Source organism: Budorcas taxicolor, chromosome 22 (assembly GCF_023091745.1).
Source record: "Budorcas taxicolor isolate Tak-1 chromosome 22, Takin1.1, whole genome shotgun sequence".
NCBI lineage: Eukaryota > Metazoa > Chordata > Mammalia > Artiodactyla > Bovidae > Budorcas > Budorcas taxicolor.
This window is the reverse complement of record NC_068931.1, coordinates 46192594-46210883: the sequence shown is the minus strand read 5'-3', so window position 1 is coordinate 46210883 and position 18290 is coordinate 46192594. Positions and strand designations below refer to the sequence as shown.

At 40.8% G+C, this 18290-nt stretch overlaps 1 protein-coding gene across 1 annotated transcript in view; it reads left to right on the top strand.

The window, feature by feature from the left end:
* Positions 1-18290, top strand: part of EPG5 (ectopic P-granules 5 autophagy tethering factor) — a 138374-nt gene that overhangs the window by 77523 nt on the left and 42561 nt on the right. The window contains 4 exon segments of the mRNA XM_052660349.1: positions 546-717; positions 2037-2199; positions 16399-16541; positions 18024-18180. Of these exon segments, the coding sequence (XP_052516309.1) occupies positions 546-717; positions 2037-2199; positions 16399-16541; positions 18024-18180 (635 nt within the window).

The window sequence follows — 18290 nt, the reverse complement described above, 5'->3', positions numbered from 1 at the left end:
TTGGGCTAATATGGTACTTTTCACTCAGCTTCATTCCATAATGCCCATCCCTCTTTCTCATTTATTTCTTGTGGTTGCATTAAACTCTTAACTGAGCTACCTGCCCCATTTCCCCATTCTACTCTCCAGATGATAGCCACCATCTTTCCAAGCCTTGCTTAGAGTCATTTACTAGATCCCTTTTGCACTGGTGTCAAGTCCAAACACCTTAGCATGTCATGCAAAGCTGTCTAGGGTAATAATTTAAGATTGTGACTGGTAGCTCTGTAACTATCATCAAGACTTTTTGAGGATAGTAATCCTATTTAATCATACCACATGCTCCCAAGCTTCCAGTTCCTGGTAGAATATTATTAGGCCAGTGGGTGATCCCTCAGAACTTGCAAATAACAAAAGATAATTTTATTCATTTAGGTCTCTGGTGATTTAAAGAGCTATTCTTCAGATCTTTAGTATTCTTTATGAAGGTAACAGACTATGTAATTGTGTAGTTCATTATGACCTAGTAGTAGCCATTATCAGCAAAATGACAATTTTTTTTTCAGCTAAAGAAAGAGTTTTAAATAACCTGCGGAAGCATGAGGACCCCCAGCCTCCTCTTGTTCTGCACCTGATGAGGCCTCCTGTGCCAGTTATTTCCTCAGCCATGCTCCTGAGTCAGAAGGATGCCACCGAGCTGGTGCGCACAGACCTGAATCTGCTGCAACAGCAGGCTAGGTAAGACCACACACTCTCCAGGATCATGGTTGTGTGCTTGCTGCTGTGACATCCTGATGAGTAGTACCTCAAAGGGCTTCCTCGTTAGCCTTCTCACCACGAGGGTAATTTGCCCAGACTGGCTCAGATGGTTATCTTAGTTAACCAAGTAGTGAAATTATGTGGGTTTTCATGTACTCTATAAATTATACGTGTTTCTTGTGGCATTTCTGTGTCAGTAGTGCCAGCTAAATTTTTTCTTAGACTTCTCCTTAGGAAACCATATAATATTGGAAAGACGGTGTTCAAAGGGAACAGAATGAGATTTATTATCTTTTGTCACTGCTTTGCTCTCTAAATGTCCAAATTCTTTTAAAAATTACATAGATACTTGATGGAAGGGTAGGAAATACTCATTTAATATTCTGAGTTCATGGTGGGTACAGAATGATCAGTTGTTTGTTTTGATTCTAGCTTGTGATCATGTGAGGAGGATTGTGTGTGTAGAGTAAGTCTGTTTCACTTATAAAGTGAAAGAGTTTATCTTTGCAAAACTCATAGGAATCCATCTGTTATTGGTCCTTTCTCCGCTGGTTTTGGTTTACTCGTGTCACGTGTGCTGCCTGCACCACACCGCACAGGCTCCTTGCAGATTACTGAAATGATGCAGTTAGGACAGTGTTGAAAACTAGCTTATCTGGTCTTCCACATGTCAGTTTGAGTTGCTAATACCTAAGAAGTCACTGTGTGAGTGCTCAGTCACTAAACTGTGTCTGACTCTTTTGCAACCCCATGGACTGAAGCTTGCCAGGCTTCTCTGTCCATGTGATTTCCCAGGTGAGAATACTGGAGTGGGTTGCCATTTCCTTCTCTAGGGGATCTTCCTGACCCAGGGCTTGAACCTGTGTCTCTTGCATTGGCAGGTGGATTCTTTACCACTGAGGTGCCAGGGGAACCCTTAAGAAGTCATTGGTACTTAAAAAAAAGGTTCCCCCTTAGGATGATTAAATTAGCATGAAATTCTCATTTGTTCTTGTGTACTTAAGGGTTCATTAAAAGAAAAAATGTTGTTGATATAACACAAATTTTAAATGGAGCTTTGTTTCTCGCTAAAAAGTTGTTATACTTTTCCTTCCTTTCTTAACTTTCTTGTGAACCAGGGACTGCCAGGGAGAGGGTTTGGGTAAGTCTTGGCACACACTTTTGATCTCTTGTTACTGTGAGACTCCTGTGTGTTACTGTTCACCGATGCAGGCTGGGAGTGACTGGAAGCCTTTATCACTTATCATAAAGTTTTTCCTAAGACTTTTAAAATAACTTCTCCTGATGATGTTTTTCAGAACTGCAGCTCTTCGGGAATCTCAGCAGGTTGCGCTGGATAGTGAACTGTTGGACACAATGCCCAAGCAGTATGTTAATCGAGAAGAACAGACCACACTACAGCTGGAGTGCAGAGGCATTAGTGGTAAAAAGTGCCAAGGAGCGGCAGTGATAACAGTTCAAGTAAGACTGAGTTTCCTCATAGTTCAGAGAATTCATTTGAGTTCCTAATATTGGCATATCATTGAGAAAGACTGAAAGAAATATTTAGTATATCATCCATTTCCCATATTTAATAGTTTTGGGGAGAGTGAAGCTGCCCGTACCAGAATGTCCCCTGGAGAAGAGCATGGCAACCCACTCTAGTATTCTTGCCTAGAGAATCTTTTGGACAGAGGAGCCTGGCGGGACACAGTCCATGGGATCACAAAGAGTCGGACATGACTGAAGCGATTTAGTATAGCACAAAGCTACACACAAAGCTGATCACTTACTTCCATAAGTGCTGATGAGTCTTCCAGGACAGACAGACAGAAATAAAAGGAAAAGTGGAATCATTGAGATGATTCTAAGAGAGAGGGGCTCCAGCTGGTTTTTAAAAGATTTTGGTGATGATAGTTTGGATTCAGTGAGAAGAATGTGGGACTGGAGTCACTATCTAGGGGTCAGTGGCTTGATCAGTCTGTTTCAGTTGTCTTGGGGAGTAGTGGTAGGAATTCACGTTGGAAAGGTTGGAGCTCACATTGGAAAGCATCATCACCTGGGATCTTCCTGAGTAAAGATGTGTGCTGCAGACAGTGGGGAGTCACTGAAGACAGAGGTAGGAGGGCCGTGTGGAAAGCAGATCACTTGGGCGGAGCTTGTCAACAGACCAAAGTTGGGTCTGTGACATTGTAAAGACTTCAAATGGAAGGTTAGCTTTAGCCCCCATGTCATAGCACTTAATTTGTGCAAGGTACTGTCTAAACACTTTATATAACTTATTTTATCCTCACCACACCACCAAAAGGTGGATATTCTTTTTGTCTGTATTTTTCAGATGAAGAAATACAGGCAAAGAGCAATTAAGTTACATGCCCAAAGTGACGGTGCCAGTGCAGGGCAAAACCAGGAGGGCCCAGGCAGAGTGCATGCTCCTTAGGCAGTGCAGCTTGCTCTGCCTGCAGGTGAATTCAGAATTTCCTGAGCTGGGAAAGAAATGCTTGGAGAGGGGCGCTGGCTGCTGCTTGACTACACTCACACAAAAGTAGCCCCTCTCTTTTGTTAGCTTTTACAAATTGGGGGATGTAGTTTTCAGACTTTTGGTTGTCTTTCAAAAGTGTCCCTTCTTTTTGTGCCAGTCCTAACAATTCTAATGTCGCTTTCATCAGTCTCTTCTAGGAGACTATTTTCTCTGAAATAAGTTTCATAGTCATATTTTTCATTACTTTCAAAATTCATTTTTGTTTTTCCCAACATAGTTGTATGCATCTCTTAAGAAACTTGACCTGGAATGTGAGATTCCTCAATATTAAGACAATATCTTTGGCCAGGTGCTTTATGAAGTTACTTTTCTTTCTGTGTGTGTGTGTGTTTCAGTGTGGTTTATTCCTTCGGTTGCTAATGCTTTAGAAAGACTGAGGTAGAGAAGTATTTAAGAAGGATCACTTGCTAAAATAATAAAACAGGAAGAAAAGTTTGCCAGCTGAGGGTGGAGTTTGAGTTGGTGGGAAAAAGGTTGAAAATGCATCTGGTTGTAATGAAAAAGGAACCTTTTATTACCAATCTGTGTTTTTACAAATACAGTGTTTTTCCATATTTTGAAATTACACATCTATGTCAGGCTGTTAATTCTATATAGAGAAGGGAATTCTTCTAAAATGCATTTTTTTTTTTTTGTAAGTGACTGTTGAGATAAGTACAAAGATATGTTTTTCCAGTTCTGGCTAATAGCTTACTCTTTTAAGATTTGTAAATATTTGCTGTTCCAGCCAAAGAACAAGTGTGACTGTGTGACTTCTTACTAATTTGCAGGGTCTTGCGATGGAAAATACCACCCAGCAGACCTGGGAGCTTTAGCTCTAAGCCAACCTGTGACCTTTTTTCTTTTTCAGAAAAAAGGATCATAATCTTGATTTATCTGAACCCTTGAATTGAAATTTGTTTTATAACCTTTAGTTTGTTAATTCTGAAATAAAAAGTTACATCTTTTCTAAAATACCTTCAAAGTAATTTTGATTGAAGGGAGATCAGAAAGAAGATGATATATGACAAGAATTAAATGAATATGGTTTAGATTTTGCTTTTACAGACAACATAAAAATATTTATGCTTATTTTCAAAAGTAAAATTGGTAGATGCTAAGATCACTTGAAGAAAGAAGTAAAAAAAATGAGAAAGGATAGAGGAAAAAAGAGATTTTATAGATTTTTAAAGAGTTTGAAAAAATAGCTGTGTTTTGTGGCCATAACCTCATTAGAAATATCCAAGTTTTCTTAAAGCACATTTTAATTTTCTGCTGACCTTTCTTGTTGCCCTGTGAGTTTTCAGTTTGGGAAATCTCATCATTTGGAAAAATCCAGAAGCTTGGGAACTTCCACTGATGGCTCCTAGAAATATCAGTATCAACAGTACTGGCTACTTCAGCCATTATTTTGCCTGATGATGTTGATGTGTCAGGGGCATTAAAAATGTAAAGACAGAAATCAACTTTTGTAGTCTGAGGCTCAAGTAGGCTTTCTTTGGAAGGTTATATAGTAACTGCTAATTACAGCTGTCCTGGGCAGTACTTACTGGTTATAATGTCTAGGAATTGAACATAAAATTATTTTTTGCTCCTCGTCTATGGCTGAAAGCAAAGTAGAGGAAAATTGAAGCTCTAGCTGCCATGAAGTTTGGGGATTATGTATGCAAGTCTGTTAGGTTTGCTCTGATTTTTTGTTAAAGATTGTACTTGAATCTAAAGTCACCCATTACGCAAATGGATAACTTTAGTTTGTAGGAAGAGAGGTGTTTGTCAGGAAAAGGGAAAGTGAGTTCTGAGTGTTTATGGATTCATCAATAAACTGTCACTGGGAGAGAGTATTCCTACAGGAGGTAGATTATATAATTGCATGAAACTAGCCCTTATGTATATGTGTGTCCAGGGAACACTTCATGGGTGTGACTAGCAGTGTTGATCCTGTTTGACATCATTCTCTCATCTGCTGATGCTGTCGTGAGGCCTCTTCTAGTCTCCCTCAATCTGTAGCCACTTGTTAGTTTCTTCCAGGGTTCCTCTTCACCTGCTCAATGCTTGGATTACTGGTTGTGCTTGGTTCTACTCCTGATCCCCTGCTTCACTGCAATATATGCTGCTTTTTGTCTTCTGTCTGTGTTAGAGTTCTTAACTTAGGATTTGTGAATGGTCTTTGGTGGGTCAGTGAAGCTCCTGAAAGTGTATACAAAATTTTTTTTCTGGAGAGTTCATAGATTAAGTTGATCCTCAATAGTCCATGACCCCTAAAAGGTTAGTCCATTTGTTGATGACCCCTGTTCTGTTTGTCAGGTCCAGAATTCTCTCTTTTGAGTTCCAGGTCTAGACTTCTTGCTTACTTAGCATCCTATCAATGTCCCAATGATACCTCAAACTCTGTAGGTCCCAAACTAATCTCCTCTTTATCCTTCAAACCTATTTTTTTCTGTAATTCCACTTACCTGGGCTCCCAGGTAAGATGAAGACCTAGGCATCAGAATTCACATCCGCAATCCCACCCCTATACTTCCCATCTAGTCACTTTCCAAGTCATGTTGGTTCTGCCTTTGAAATAACTTTGAATGTATTCTTTCTTTGTGTTGACATTGCCCTGTGGTCAGCCCACGTCTCCCCTGAACTGATATATCAGCCTTCCTGTCCATAGTCTTTCTCCCTGTCTAGTTCATTTTTCCCCATTCATCTTTTCAAACACAAACTGATCTCATTTCCAGGCTAAAAACCCGTGTTGGTTCTTGCATGCTCAGTTGCCCATTTGTGTTCAACTCTTTGCAACCCCATGGACTGTAGCCCACGAGACTCCTCTGTCCATGGATTCTCCAGGCAAGGAGACTGGAGTGGGTTGCCATGCCCTCCTCCAAGGGGTCTTCCCAACCCAGGGATCGAACCTGTATCTCCTGCACTCCTGCACTCCTGCACTGGCAGGTAGTGTCTTTACCACTGAGTCACTGGCTTCCCTGGTGTGATGGCTCTCTAGTACCTAAAAAGAGTTACATCTTTTAGGACCCGTCATAATCTGTTCTTGATCTTTTTCTGGCACGTCATTTACCCTCTCTCACGCCCTCAACCTTCAGTTTTTGAGCAGCTTGCTCCTTTTCTGTTCTGCAGAGGTGACGTGCACATTCTTTTGTTCTCAGCCCTATGCTGTTGTTTGTTCTCCCCGACTCCTATCTGGGCTCCTGCTCATCCTTTTATTCCTTGGTTCAGTCAGCATCTTTTCTTGAGGTCTTTCTGAACTCTTCTAGTCAGACTGAGATACTCCTTCCTCTCATCACAGCTTGGGGAGAAATGCTGTCATAGTCACCTGCTCTTTTTCCTACTAGACTGTGACCTCTTTGGGAAGTAGAGTTCCTGTCATTATTCGTCTCTGTACCTGTACCACCTAGCACTGCTCTTGGCACATGATAGGTGCTTCTAGCACCCCTGAATCAGTCAGTGAAAGCCACAAGCACAACACTTTCTAGGTTGTATTATAACTTGTTTTGTGTTGCTACTTCTGTAGCTGTTAATACAGTTTGTTAGCTGCAGGTCAGGATCTTGTCTTTTTCGTGTTTATATTGTCCGTGTCTCACACAGTCAGTGCCACAGAAAGAATGTGTTTGAAGAAATGAAGAGGATACAAACTCTTCATAATAGTCTCCCTGAAGATATTATTTGACCGTGGAAGACACGGAAATTGGAACTTTTTACTACCAGAAATTGGCAGTCACTTTTGATTCTGCTTACCCTTGGCCAATTTAATGCTTAATATGCCAGCTTGATGCTTTCTACAAAATCCCAACTTAAACAATGCACACTTCTACACTTACTTTTTTAAGTGCACAGGCTTCTCCTGGGTATTCAGTCTTGGAAAGTGGTAAGGATGGTCATACCTCAGTGCATTGCTTTATTTCTCAGCCTGGTATTTCTTGTCCCTTGCTTCGGTACTCTCATATCCCAGGTAATCTGCTAGGGACTTTCCGTACATTATCTCACTTGAGCTTCACAGAATGAGGAAGATGAAGCAGGTTCAGAGAGGCTTGGAACCTTGCCAGAGTCACACAGTTAGTAAGTGGTTCAGTTGGAATCAAGAGTTTTGCTTTTTCCATTCAGTATTGGGAAATGACTAGGCCATTTGCTTTAGCTGTTTCAGCTCTGATTTCGAAGACGAGTTGAACATGATAGTCAGATCTTATTTGAATTAACATAGTATCCTTTCTGTGTTGGTGTGATAGAATTGCTTCTTTTTATGTGATTTCATGGGAAATGATTTTTTATTTCCAGTGTAAATTTTAAAATTAAAACATATATTTTAAGTGTAATTTTGAATGGCTCTTTTGTAAGGATTTCAAATTATGTCATGAAAATATATTACTGCTTAATGGAATTTTCTGTGAGGGAAAGCCCTGGAAATTTCCAGTTGTCTGCAAATGTTTGAACTATGTATAGCTTGTTTGGGGTATACAGAAGCCAAAGATATTTTATGGCAAGTGGGACGTGCCTCTTCTGTGGTTGCCTCTCTTAACAGAAGCCTCTAATAATTCAGTGATATTCCCTGAGGAAATGGGGTGATTTATAATAGGGTTCCTTTTGTTGTACTTTGGTATTGTGGGGCATGTTTGCTGGGCCCAGGATTGATTTATGATCATGTGAAAAATTTGCTCATTTCTAGAAATGAAAGACCTACTGAGGGCCTCAGATTATTGTAGCAACTTACTGAAGCACATGTTTATGCAACTTTTGGATTTCTTTGTCTACTTAAAATGACTCAAATGGAAGGGCTTCCAACATGCTGCTTTTTGTCTACAACTTGTAATTGTGAGCTGGTGATCATTCAGTCTCTCTCACCTCCAGTCTAGTAAGAAAAGAAAACTTTTTAACGAGGTGGGAGCTATGAACAAAAACAGGTAAACTAGGAAATTATGATAATTCGGGGATGTTTTTGTGAGGAAGTCTGAACTTTCCTGAACTAATTAATTTCCTTACTCTTTAGCATTAAGTCATTTCTCCAACATGGAGTGGTGGTTTTAAAGTTGGAGTCAGAGAGTGCTTTTAGTCTCATCTCTCGGCATTTCCCTGTTAAGCGAGCCCTCTTCTTTCCTACTCATTGTCTTTCCACGCCTCTTCATTCTTGCTGTCTTCTTCCTCCTCTCAGATTACTGGAAACAGTTTACTGTCTTTAATCTTTTGTTTCTCCAATAATAAAAATAAATCGTGATTATCATTACGTTTTCTTGGAGAGGCACTTTTCTGCCTTTTGATTCATGATAACGGCTTATCCTTGAAAAGTTTTGTGACGATTTTTAACACAACATTGGTGAGCTTTATGGAAGAGTTATTATCAAGATCATAAAAGTAGGTGGTCAGCATATCATCTGGTAGAGTTGAGCTGCACTGGGCTGCTATGCAAAGCAAAACAAGCAGGACCATTGTACTTTGGGAGCATTTGATCTGGAATTTATGAAAATAAGCCTGGTGGGGATATCACTGTGGTGGTGGCTGAGGCCTGGGTTTGGGAAGGTGCATATAAAGGAAAATGTAGCCTTTACTGCTCACCCATGTGATTGGGGAAGACCATGTAGAGAGACTCGAGGGTTTAAAATTCCTGCCTTCTAAATGTTCTGGTCTTTTCAGCATTTCCTGCCATGCTTGCAAGATAAGTCCCAATTCCCTTGCCAGCTCCAAAGGTCTCCCTAAGACAGGCCCCTTTGCTCCCCAGTCTGATTACATTGCAGTCTTCAGCCCTGACTCCCTACTTGGCTGAGCTCCCCTTTGTTGTCCCTCTCTCCTCCTGTCCCCACAGCTGCTACACTGATTCTGTCTTCGGGTTGCAACATGGGCCTAGGCTATTCTCTGCATCTATGTACAGGCCAAAAAGGACATTAAAAATGCACAAACCAAGTAGTTATCACTTAGGTCACCATTCAGTTAATTAGAGAAAGGGATATTAACAACCCCCTCAGCTAAGGAAGACATAATCTGAAATAAAGGATTGTTGTTGCTCAATCACTAAGTCATGTCCAACTATTTGCGACCTGATGAACTGTAGCACACCAGGCTTCCCTGTCCTTCACTAACTCCCTGAGTTTGCTCAAGCTCGTGTTCATTGAGTCAGTGATGCCATCCAACCATTTCATTCTCTGTTGCCCTCTTCTCCTGCCCTCAGTCTTTCCCAGTATCAGGGTCTTTTCCAGTGAGTTGGCTCTTTGCATCAGGTGGCCAAAGTATTGGAACTTTAGCATCAGTCCTTCCAATAAATATTCAGGGTTGATTTCCTTTAGGATTGACTGGTTTGATCTCCTTGCTATCCAAGGGACTCTCAAGAGTCTTGTCTCGAGAGCACCATAGTTTGAAAACATCAGTTCTTCAGCACTCAGCCTTTTTTATGGTCCAGCTCTCACATCTGTACACAACTATTGGAAAAACCAGTCGTCTTTGACTATACCAACCTTTGTCAGCAAAGTGATGTCTCTCTGCTTTGTAATACACTGTCTAGGTTTGTCACAGCTTTACTTCCAAGGAGCAAGTGTCTTTTGATTTCATGGCTGCAGTCACCATCTGCAGTGATTTTGGAGCCCAAGAAAATAAAATCTGCTGTTTCCATTTTTTCCCCATCTATCTGCTATGAAGTGAAGGGACCAGATGCCATAATCTTAGTTTTTTGAATGTTGAATTTTCAGCCAGTTTTTTCACTCTCTTCTTTCACACCCATCAAGAGGCTCTTTAGTTCTTCTTCATTTTCTGCTGTTAGAGTGGTATCATCTGCATATCTGAAGTTGTTAATATTTCACCTGGCAGTCTGAATTCCAGCTTGTGATTCATCCAGCCTGGCACTTCCCCTGATGTACTCTGCATATAAGTTAAACAAGCAGAGTGACAACATACAGCCTTGATGTACTCATTTCGCAATTTGAACCAGTCCATTGTTCCATGTCCGGTTCTAGCTCTTGCTTCTTGAGCTGCATACAGGTTTCTTAGGAGGCATGGTAAGGTGGTCTTAGGAGGCATGGTAGGGTGGTCTGGTATTCCCATGTCTTTAAGGTTTTTCCAGTTTGTTGTGATCCATGTAGTCAGAGGCTTTAGTGTAGTCAGTGAAGCAGAAATAGATGTTTCTCTGAAATTCCCTTGCTTTTTCCGTGATCCAATGGATGTTGGCTATTTTATCTCTGGTTCCTCTGCCTTTTCTAAATCCAGCTTGTACATCTGGAAGTTATCAGTTCATGTACTGCTAAAACCTGCCTTGATGGATTTTGAGCATTACCTTGCTAGCATGTGAAATGAGTGCAGTTGTGTGGTAGTTTGAGCATTCTTTGGCATTTCCCTTCTTTGGGATTGGGATGAAAACTGACTTTTTCAGTCCTGTGGCCACTAAGTTTTCCAAATTTGCTGGCATATTGAGTGCAACACTTTAACAGCATCATCTTTTAGAATTTGAACTAGATCAGCTGAAATTCTGTCAACTCCACTAGCTTTATACTTCCTAAGACCCACTTGACTTCAACTGTAGGATATCTGGCTCTAGGTGAGTGATCACACTATCATGGTTATCCAGGTCATTAAGACCTTTTTTGTTCAGTTCTTTTTGTTTTTCATTGTTTATTTCTTTTTTAGTTTTTTTAATATAAATTTATATATTTTAATTGGAGGTTAATTACTTTATAATATTGTATTGGTTTTGCCATACATCAACATGTATCCGCCACAGGTATACATGTGTTCCCCATCCTGAACCCCCCTCCCTCCTCCCTCCCTGTACCATCCCTCTGGGTCGTCCCAGTGCACCAGCCCCAAGCATCCAGTATCATGCATTGAACCTGGACTGGCAATTCGTTTCATATATGATATACATGTTTCAATGCCATTCTCCCAAATCATCTCACCCTCTCCCTCTCCCACAGAGTCCAAAAGACTGTTCTATACATCTGTGTCTCTTTTGCTGTCTCGCATACAGGATTATCATTACCATCTTTCTAAATTCCATATATATATATGTGTTAGTATACTGTATTGGTGTTTTTCTTTCTGGCTTACTTCACTCTGTATAATAGGCTCCAGTTTCATCCACCTCATTAGAACTGATTCAAATGTATTCTTTTTGATGGCTGAGTAATACTCCATTGTGTATATGTACCACAGCTTTATCCATTCATCTGCTGATGGACATCTAGGTTGCTTCCATGTCCTGGCTATTATAAACAGTGCTGCGATGAACATTGGGGTACACGTGTCTCTTTCAATTCTGGTTTCCTCAGTGTGTATGCCCAGCAGTGGGATTGCTGGGTTATAAGGCAGTTCTATTTCCAGTTTTTTAAGGAATCTCCACACTGTTCTCCATAGTGGCTGTACTAGTTTGCATTCCCACCAACAGTGTAAGAGGGTTCCCTTTTCTCCACACCCTCTCCAGCATTTATTGCTTGTAGACTTTTGAATCGCAGCCATTCTGACTGGCATGAAATGGTACCTCATTGTGGTTTTGATTTGCATTTCTCTGATAATGAGTGATATTGAGTGTCTTTTCATGTGTTTGTTAGCCATCTGTATGTCTTCTTTGGAGAAAAGTCTATTTAGTTCTTTGGCCCATTTTTTGATTGGGTCATTTATTTTTTTGGAATTGAGCTGCAGGAGTTGCTTGTATATTTTTGAGATTATTTGTTTGTCGTTGCTTCATTTGCTATTATTTTCTCCCCTTCTGAAGGCTGTCTTTTCACCTTGCTTATAGTTTCCTTTGTTGTGCAGAAGCTTTTCATTTTAATTAGGTCCCATTTGTTTATTTTTCCTTTGATTTCCAATATTCTGGGAGGTGGGTCATAGAGGATCCTCCTGTGATTTATGTTGGAGAGTGTTCTGCCTATGTTCTCCTCTAGGAGTTTTATAGTTCCTGGTCTTACGTTTAGATCTTTAATCCATTTTGAGTTTTTTTTTTGTGTATGGTGTTAGAAAGTGTTCTAGTTTAATTCTTTTACAAGTGGTTGACCAGTTTTCCCAGCACCACTTATTAAAGAGATTGTCTTTTCTCCATTGTATATTCTTGCCTCCTTTGTCAAAGACAGGGTGTCCATAGGTGCTTGGATTTATCTCTGTACAGTTTTTCTGTGTATTCTTGCCACCTCTTCTTAATCTTTTCTGCTTCTGTTAGGTCCTTGCAATTTCTGTCCTTTATTGGGCCCATCTTTGCATGAAGTATTCCTTTGATATCTCCAGTGTTCTTGAGATTTCTAGTGTTTGCCATTCTGTTGTTTTCCTCTATGTCTTTGCATTGATCACTAAGGAATGCTTTCTTATCTCCTTGCTGTTCTCTGAAATTCTGCATTCAGTTGGGGATATCTTTTCCTTTCTCCTTTGCCTTTCACTTCTCTTTCTCACTTTCACTTTTCTCAGCTATTTGTAAGGCCTCCTCAAGACAACCATTTTGCCGTCTTTCAGTTCTTTTTCTTTGGGATGATTTTGGTCACCACCACCTGTACAGTGTTATGAACCTCTGTCCGTAGTTCTTCAGGCATACTGTCTATCAGATCTAATCCCTTGAATCTGTCACTTCCGTTGTATAATCATGAGGGATTTGATTTAGGCATGGCCTAGTAGTTTTCCCTATTTTCTTCAATTTAAGTCTGAATTTTACAATAGGAGTCATGATCTGAGCCACAGTCAGCCCTAGGTCTTGTTTTTGCTGACTGTATAAAGCTTCTCCATCTTCAGCTACAAAGAATATAATTAATCTGATTTCAGTATTGACCATCTGGTATTGTCTATGTATGCCAGTATGTTCTCTTGACAAAGAGAACTCTGTTAGCCTTTGCCCTGCTTCATTTTGTACTCCAAGGCCAAACTTGCCTCAGGTATCTCTTGACTTCTTACTTTTGCACTCCAATCTCTATGATGAAAAGGATATCATTTTTTATGTTAGTTCTAGAAGGTCTTGCAGGTCTTCATAGAACTGTTCGATTTCAGCTTCTTCAGGTTTAGGGGTTGGGGTGTGAAAAGTGAAAGTGGAAAGTGAAAGTTACTCAGTCGTGTCTGATTCTTTGAGACCCTATGGACTGTAGCCCTCCATGCTCTTCTGTCCATGGAATTCTCCAGGCCAGAATACTGGAGTGGGTAGCCGTTCCCTTCTCCAGGGAATCTTCCCAATCCAGGGATTGAACCCAGGTCTCCTGCATTGTGGGCAGATTCTTTACTAGTTGAGCCACCAGGGAAGCCCAAGAATACTAGAGTGGGTAGCATATCCCTTCTCCAGTGGATCTTCTTGACTGAGGAATTGAGCAGGGGTCTCCTGCATTGCAAACAGATTCTTTACCAGCTGAGTTACCAGGGTTGGGGCGTAGATTTTGATTACTGTGATGCTGAATTGTTTGCCTTGGAAAGGAACCAAGATCATTTTGTCATTTCTGAGATGGCACCCAAGTACTGCATTCTGGACTCTTGTTGACTTGTAAGGGCTACTCTTTTTTTTTCCAAGGGATTCTTGCCCACAGTAGTAGATATCATGGTCATCTAAATTAAATTTGTCCATTTGCATCCATTTTAGTTCACTGATTCCTAAAATGTCAGTGTTCACTTTTGCCTTTGCCTTCTTGACCACATCCAGTTTACCTTGATTCACGGACATAACATTCCGGGTTTCTATGATATTGTTTTTTACAGTATTGGACTTTACTTTCACCACCAGACACATCATCCACAACTGGACATCAGTTCACCCTTTCATTCTTTCTAGTTATTTCTCTGCTCTTCCCCAGTAGCATTGTTGTTGTTCAGTTGCTAAGTCATGTCTGATTCTTAGCGACCCCATGACTGCAGCATGTCAGGCCTCCCTGTCCCTTGCCATCTCCTGGAGTTCACCCTAATTCATGTGCATTGAATTAATGATACCATCCTACCATATCATCCTCTGTCAACCCCTTTTCCTCCTGCCCTCTATCTTTCCCAGCATCAGGATCTTTTCTAATGAGTCAGCTCTTTGCATCAGGTGGCTAAAGAATTGGACCTTCAGCTTCAACACCAGTCATTTCAATAAATATTCAGCATTGATTTCCCTTAGGATTGACTGGTTGATCTCCTTGCTGTCTGAGGGACTCTCAAGAGCCTTCTCCACCACCAGAATTTGAAAGCATCAATTCGTCGGTGATCAAGCTTCTTTATGGTCCAACTCTTACATCTGGACATGACTACCATGGACAAACCATAGCTCTGACTATACAGATCTTTGTTGGCAAGTGATGTCTTTGCTTTTTAGTACACTGCCTAGGTTTGTCATAGCCTTTATTCCAAGAAGTAAGCATCTTCTAATTCCATGGCTACAGTCACCATCTGTGGTGATTTTGAAGCTCAAGAAGAGAAAATCTGTCACTGCTTCCACTGTTCCCCCTTCTGTTTGTCATGAAGTGATGGGACCAGATTTCCAATATACCCTAGTAGCATATTGGACATATATTCCTGGAGAAGGAAATGGCAACCCACTCCAGTGTTCTTGCCTGGAGAATCCCAGGGACGGGGGAGCCTGGTGGGCTGCTGTCTATGGGGTTGCACAGAGTTGGACACGACTGTAGTGTGACTAACACAGCATATTGGACACATGCTGACCTGGGGGTCTTATCTTATGGTGTCCTATCTTTTTGCCCTTTCATACTGTTTATGGGATTCTCAAGATAAGAATACTGAAGTGGTTTGCCAATCCCTTCTCCAGTAGACCATCTTTTTCTGAACTCTCCATCATGTCCAATCTATCTTGGGTGGCCCTGCCCCGCATGGCTCATAGCTTCATTGAGTTACACAAGGCTGGATCCATGTGACCATTTTGGTTTGTTTTCTGTGATTGTGGTTTTCATTCTAGGGGCCATGGGATTGTAGTTCTTGCTTATTCTGTCTGCCCTCTGATGGATGAGGTTAAGAGGCTTGTGCAAACTCCCTGATGGGAGGGACTGGCTGTGGGTAAAACTGAATCTTGGTGTGGTGAGCAGGGTCTTGTTCTGTAAACCTTTAATCCAGTTTTCTACTTATGGGTGGAGCTGTGCTCCCTCCCTGTTAGTTGTTTGGCCCGAGGCGGCCCAGTCTCTGTGGTAGGGCTGGAGTTGTCCTCCAAAAGGACACAGGCTTTCCAGAACTGCCGCTGCCAGTGTCCCTGTCCCTGTGGCATCCATTGTTGACCAGCACCTCCACACAAGATCCCCAAACACTCACAGGCAGGTCTGGCTAAGTCTGTGGGGGTCACTGCCCCTTTACCCCGCGTCATGGTGCGCACAAGTATTTGTGCCCTCCAAGAATCTCTGGAGGGTGTAGGGTTTGATTTAAATGCGATTGCATCCCTCCTACCGACTCATTGCCACTTCTCCTTTGTTCTTTGACATGGAGTATCCTTTTTTTGGTAAATTCTAAAATACTCCTGTCAGTGGTGGTTCAGTAGCTAGTTGCAATTTGGTGTTCTCGCAGGAGAAGATGAGCACATGTCCTTCTACTCTACCATCTTGATAGGATGGTTCTAGAAAATTGAAATAACTTTAGTTTTTTTTTTAAACCTCAATACATTCTTATTTTTCACATCTTTGCTGAGAACCAGTAAAACTCTATCAAAAGACCAGATTTCAAGAACCACTGAATTAGTCAATTGCTCCTTCCTCTGCATGCAACTGATTTGGTCATTTCTCACATTTTATCATATTTTTGGTGTTTCTTTTATAAATATATATCTTTTCTTCCTCCAGTTGTTTTATAAACAGATTTGTGTCCTCCTCTTTTTATGGTTTTGTGCAGATGAGACGTGCAGCCCCAGTGTCAAATTACGTGTGTTTCTGGATCAGGAGCTCTGGGGAGGGATGGTCCACAGAAGGGGGTTTGATGTGCCTCAAGAAAAGCCCGAGTGGTGGAAGCCATTGCATTTATTTTTGATGAGAATTGGAGCATTGAAATGGCATAGAACATAGCCTACCAAAAAAAAGCTCTGAACCAGCAACAAACTAATTCAAGTTTGATTCTTCATGAAAAGCTTGAGATTCTTAAATAGTTTTTTTGACATTTTTTCCCCCATCTTCCTCAGGTTCAACTGAGAATTTTGAGTTACAGTATTAGTTGTAATAATATTCTGTCTATCAAATACCCAGTATATTTGTAATAAAGTTTCTGCTCTAGGAACCTGTAGGGGCAAATATAAATCTGTTGACCACTCTAATTTTTCTTAGTTTGAAGGTATGCATAAGAATGAAGCAATAAGCCAACAGCTTCATGTTTTGCGAAAAGAAGTGAAGCAGTTGCAAGCAGAAGCTGCTAAACCACCGTCACTTAACATTGTGGAGGCTGCTGTGCATGCTGAAAACTTGATTACGTAAGTTTTGAGGGCGCTCTAACTTAAAATACTAGTTAGTTATTCCTGCTAGCAATCATACTTGCTACTATCCCCCCAGTCACCTACTAATTAACTAGTATAGGAATTAGCAGCCTTTGGACCAAATCCGACCTGCCATCTATTTTTATAAGTAAAGTTTTATTGTGATGTAACCATGCCCATGTACTTATTTAATGTGTATGGCTTTTATGTTCCAATGGCGGAATTGAATGTTATGACAATTTATAGCCCATAAAGCATAAAATATTTACTGGCCGTTTCTTTATAGAATAATTTTGCTGACCTTTGAATTAGGAGGTTATACATTACATTAGAATTTAACCTGGAGAGATTGAATGCTTAAGCTTTATATTAAAGGCACATTTACTCAGGAAGTCATCATCATCAGTTCAGATTACTGAGCAAAGTTTGCAGTGGAATTGCTCAGGGCTCACAAGGGTAGTTGCCGGCTTGCATCTGACCATCCATGGTGGTTTCTTTTGGAGCTCAAAGCCACCAGGAGATTACCTGGGAAAGGAGAAATTGACTCACCAGCAACAAATCCCCCTGTAGATTAGGATGGTGGTGTGGACGGGGGCATTGACACCTTTTGTGGGTTAGATTGGAAGGGTCTGGGAAGGAGGAGGAGATAAGGTGAACAAGAGGTTGCTGTTTCTTTTTCTAGAAAAGAAACTCAAAACAGAGTAAGAATTAGAAGAGATATCTTTTATATTAGGATCTTATTTTATACAAAAATCTTTTTCTTCAACCTAAGTCATTGTTTTAGATTTTAAAATTTAGAGAAATCAAGGTTCTTATTTTTAAAAACATGTATTTATGTAATATACAACATTGAGTAGTATTTGGATTAGTTGGATAATTTGGAAAAATTGGATGTAAAATTGTGGATTACATACAACTATGAAAATATTTAATGTTAATAAAGGCTGATTTTACTCCCTCCAGGAGGACATAAAATCATTTCTGTGTATTGAAAATAAGTTGTTGGGCTTCTCTGGTGGCTCAGGGAATAAAGAATCTGCCTGCAATGCAGGAGACCCAGGTTCGATCCCTGAGTTGAGTAGATTCTCTGGAGAAGGGAATGGCTATCCACTCCAATATTCTTGCCTGGAGAATTCCATGGATAGAGGAGCCTGGTGGGCTGCAGTTCATGGGGTCACAAAGAGCTGGACATGACTGAGTGACTAGCACACTTTGACTTTGACATATGAAAATACTTAATGTTAATAAAGGCTAATGACCCCACCCTCACCCCAGGAGGACATAAAATAATTTCTCTGTGTTGAAAATAAGTTGTTGGGTCAAGTTGTAAGCTATCCTGTGAAATATTTCTAAAGTGACATTTGTATGGGGCTCTCAGAACTCTTAAGGATATTGCTGAGAAATGAGAGTATCAGAGAAACACCGTGGGTCTGAATTCTCTTACTCTGGACCAGTAGCCTTACCAGTGTTTTCCCACAGGGCCTTAGTGAATGCCTACCAGTCGCAGCCCACCCCTGGGGTTCAGAAGATTGGCATCAGCCTCTTCTTTACTGTTGTGGATTATGTCAGTGATGAGACCCAGCGTCATCCTCCCACAAGGCAGTTCTTCACTTCATGCATTGAGATCTTGGGACAGGTAAGGTTATCCTGTGTTTTTAGCCTTATTTACATATAATGAGTCCCTACAGTGTCCTCTTAGATATAATCAGAGTTGACGCCACACTTACAGACTCAGAGTCTTACCTA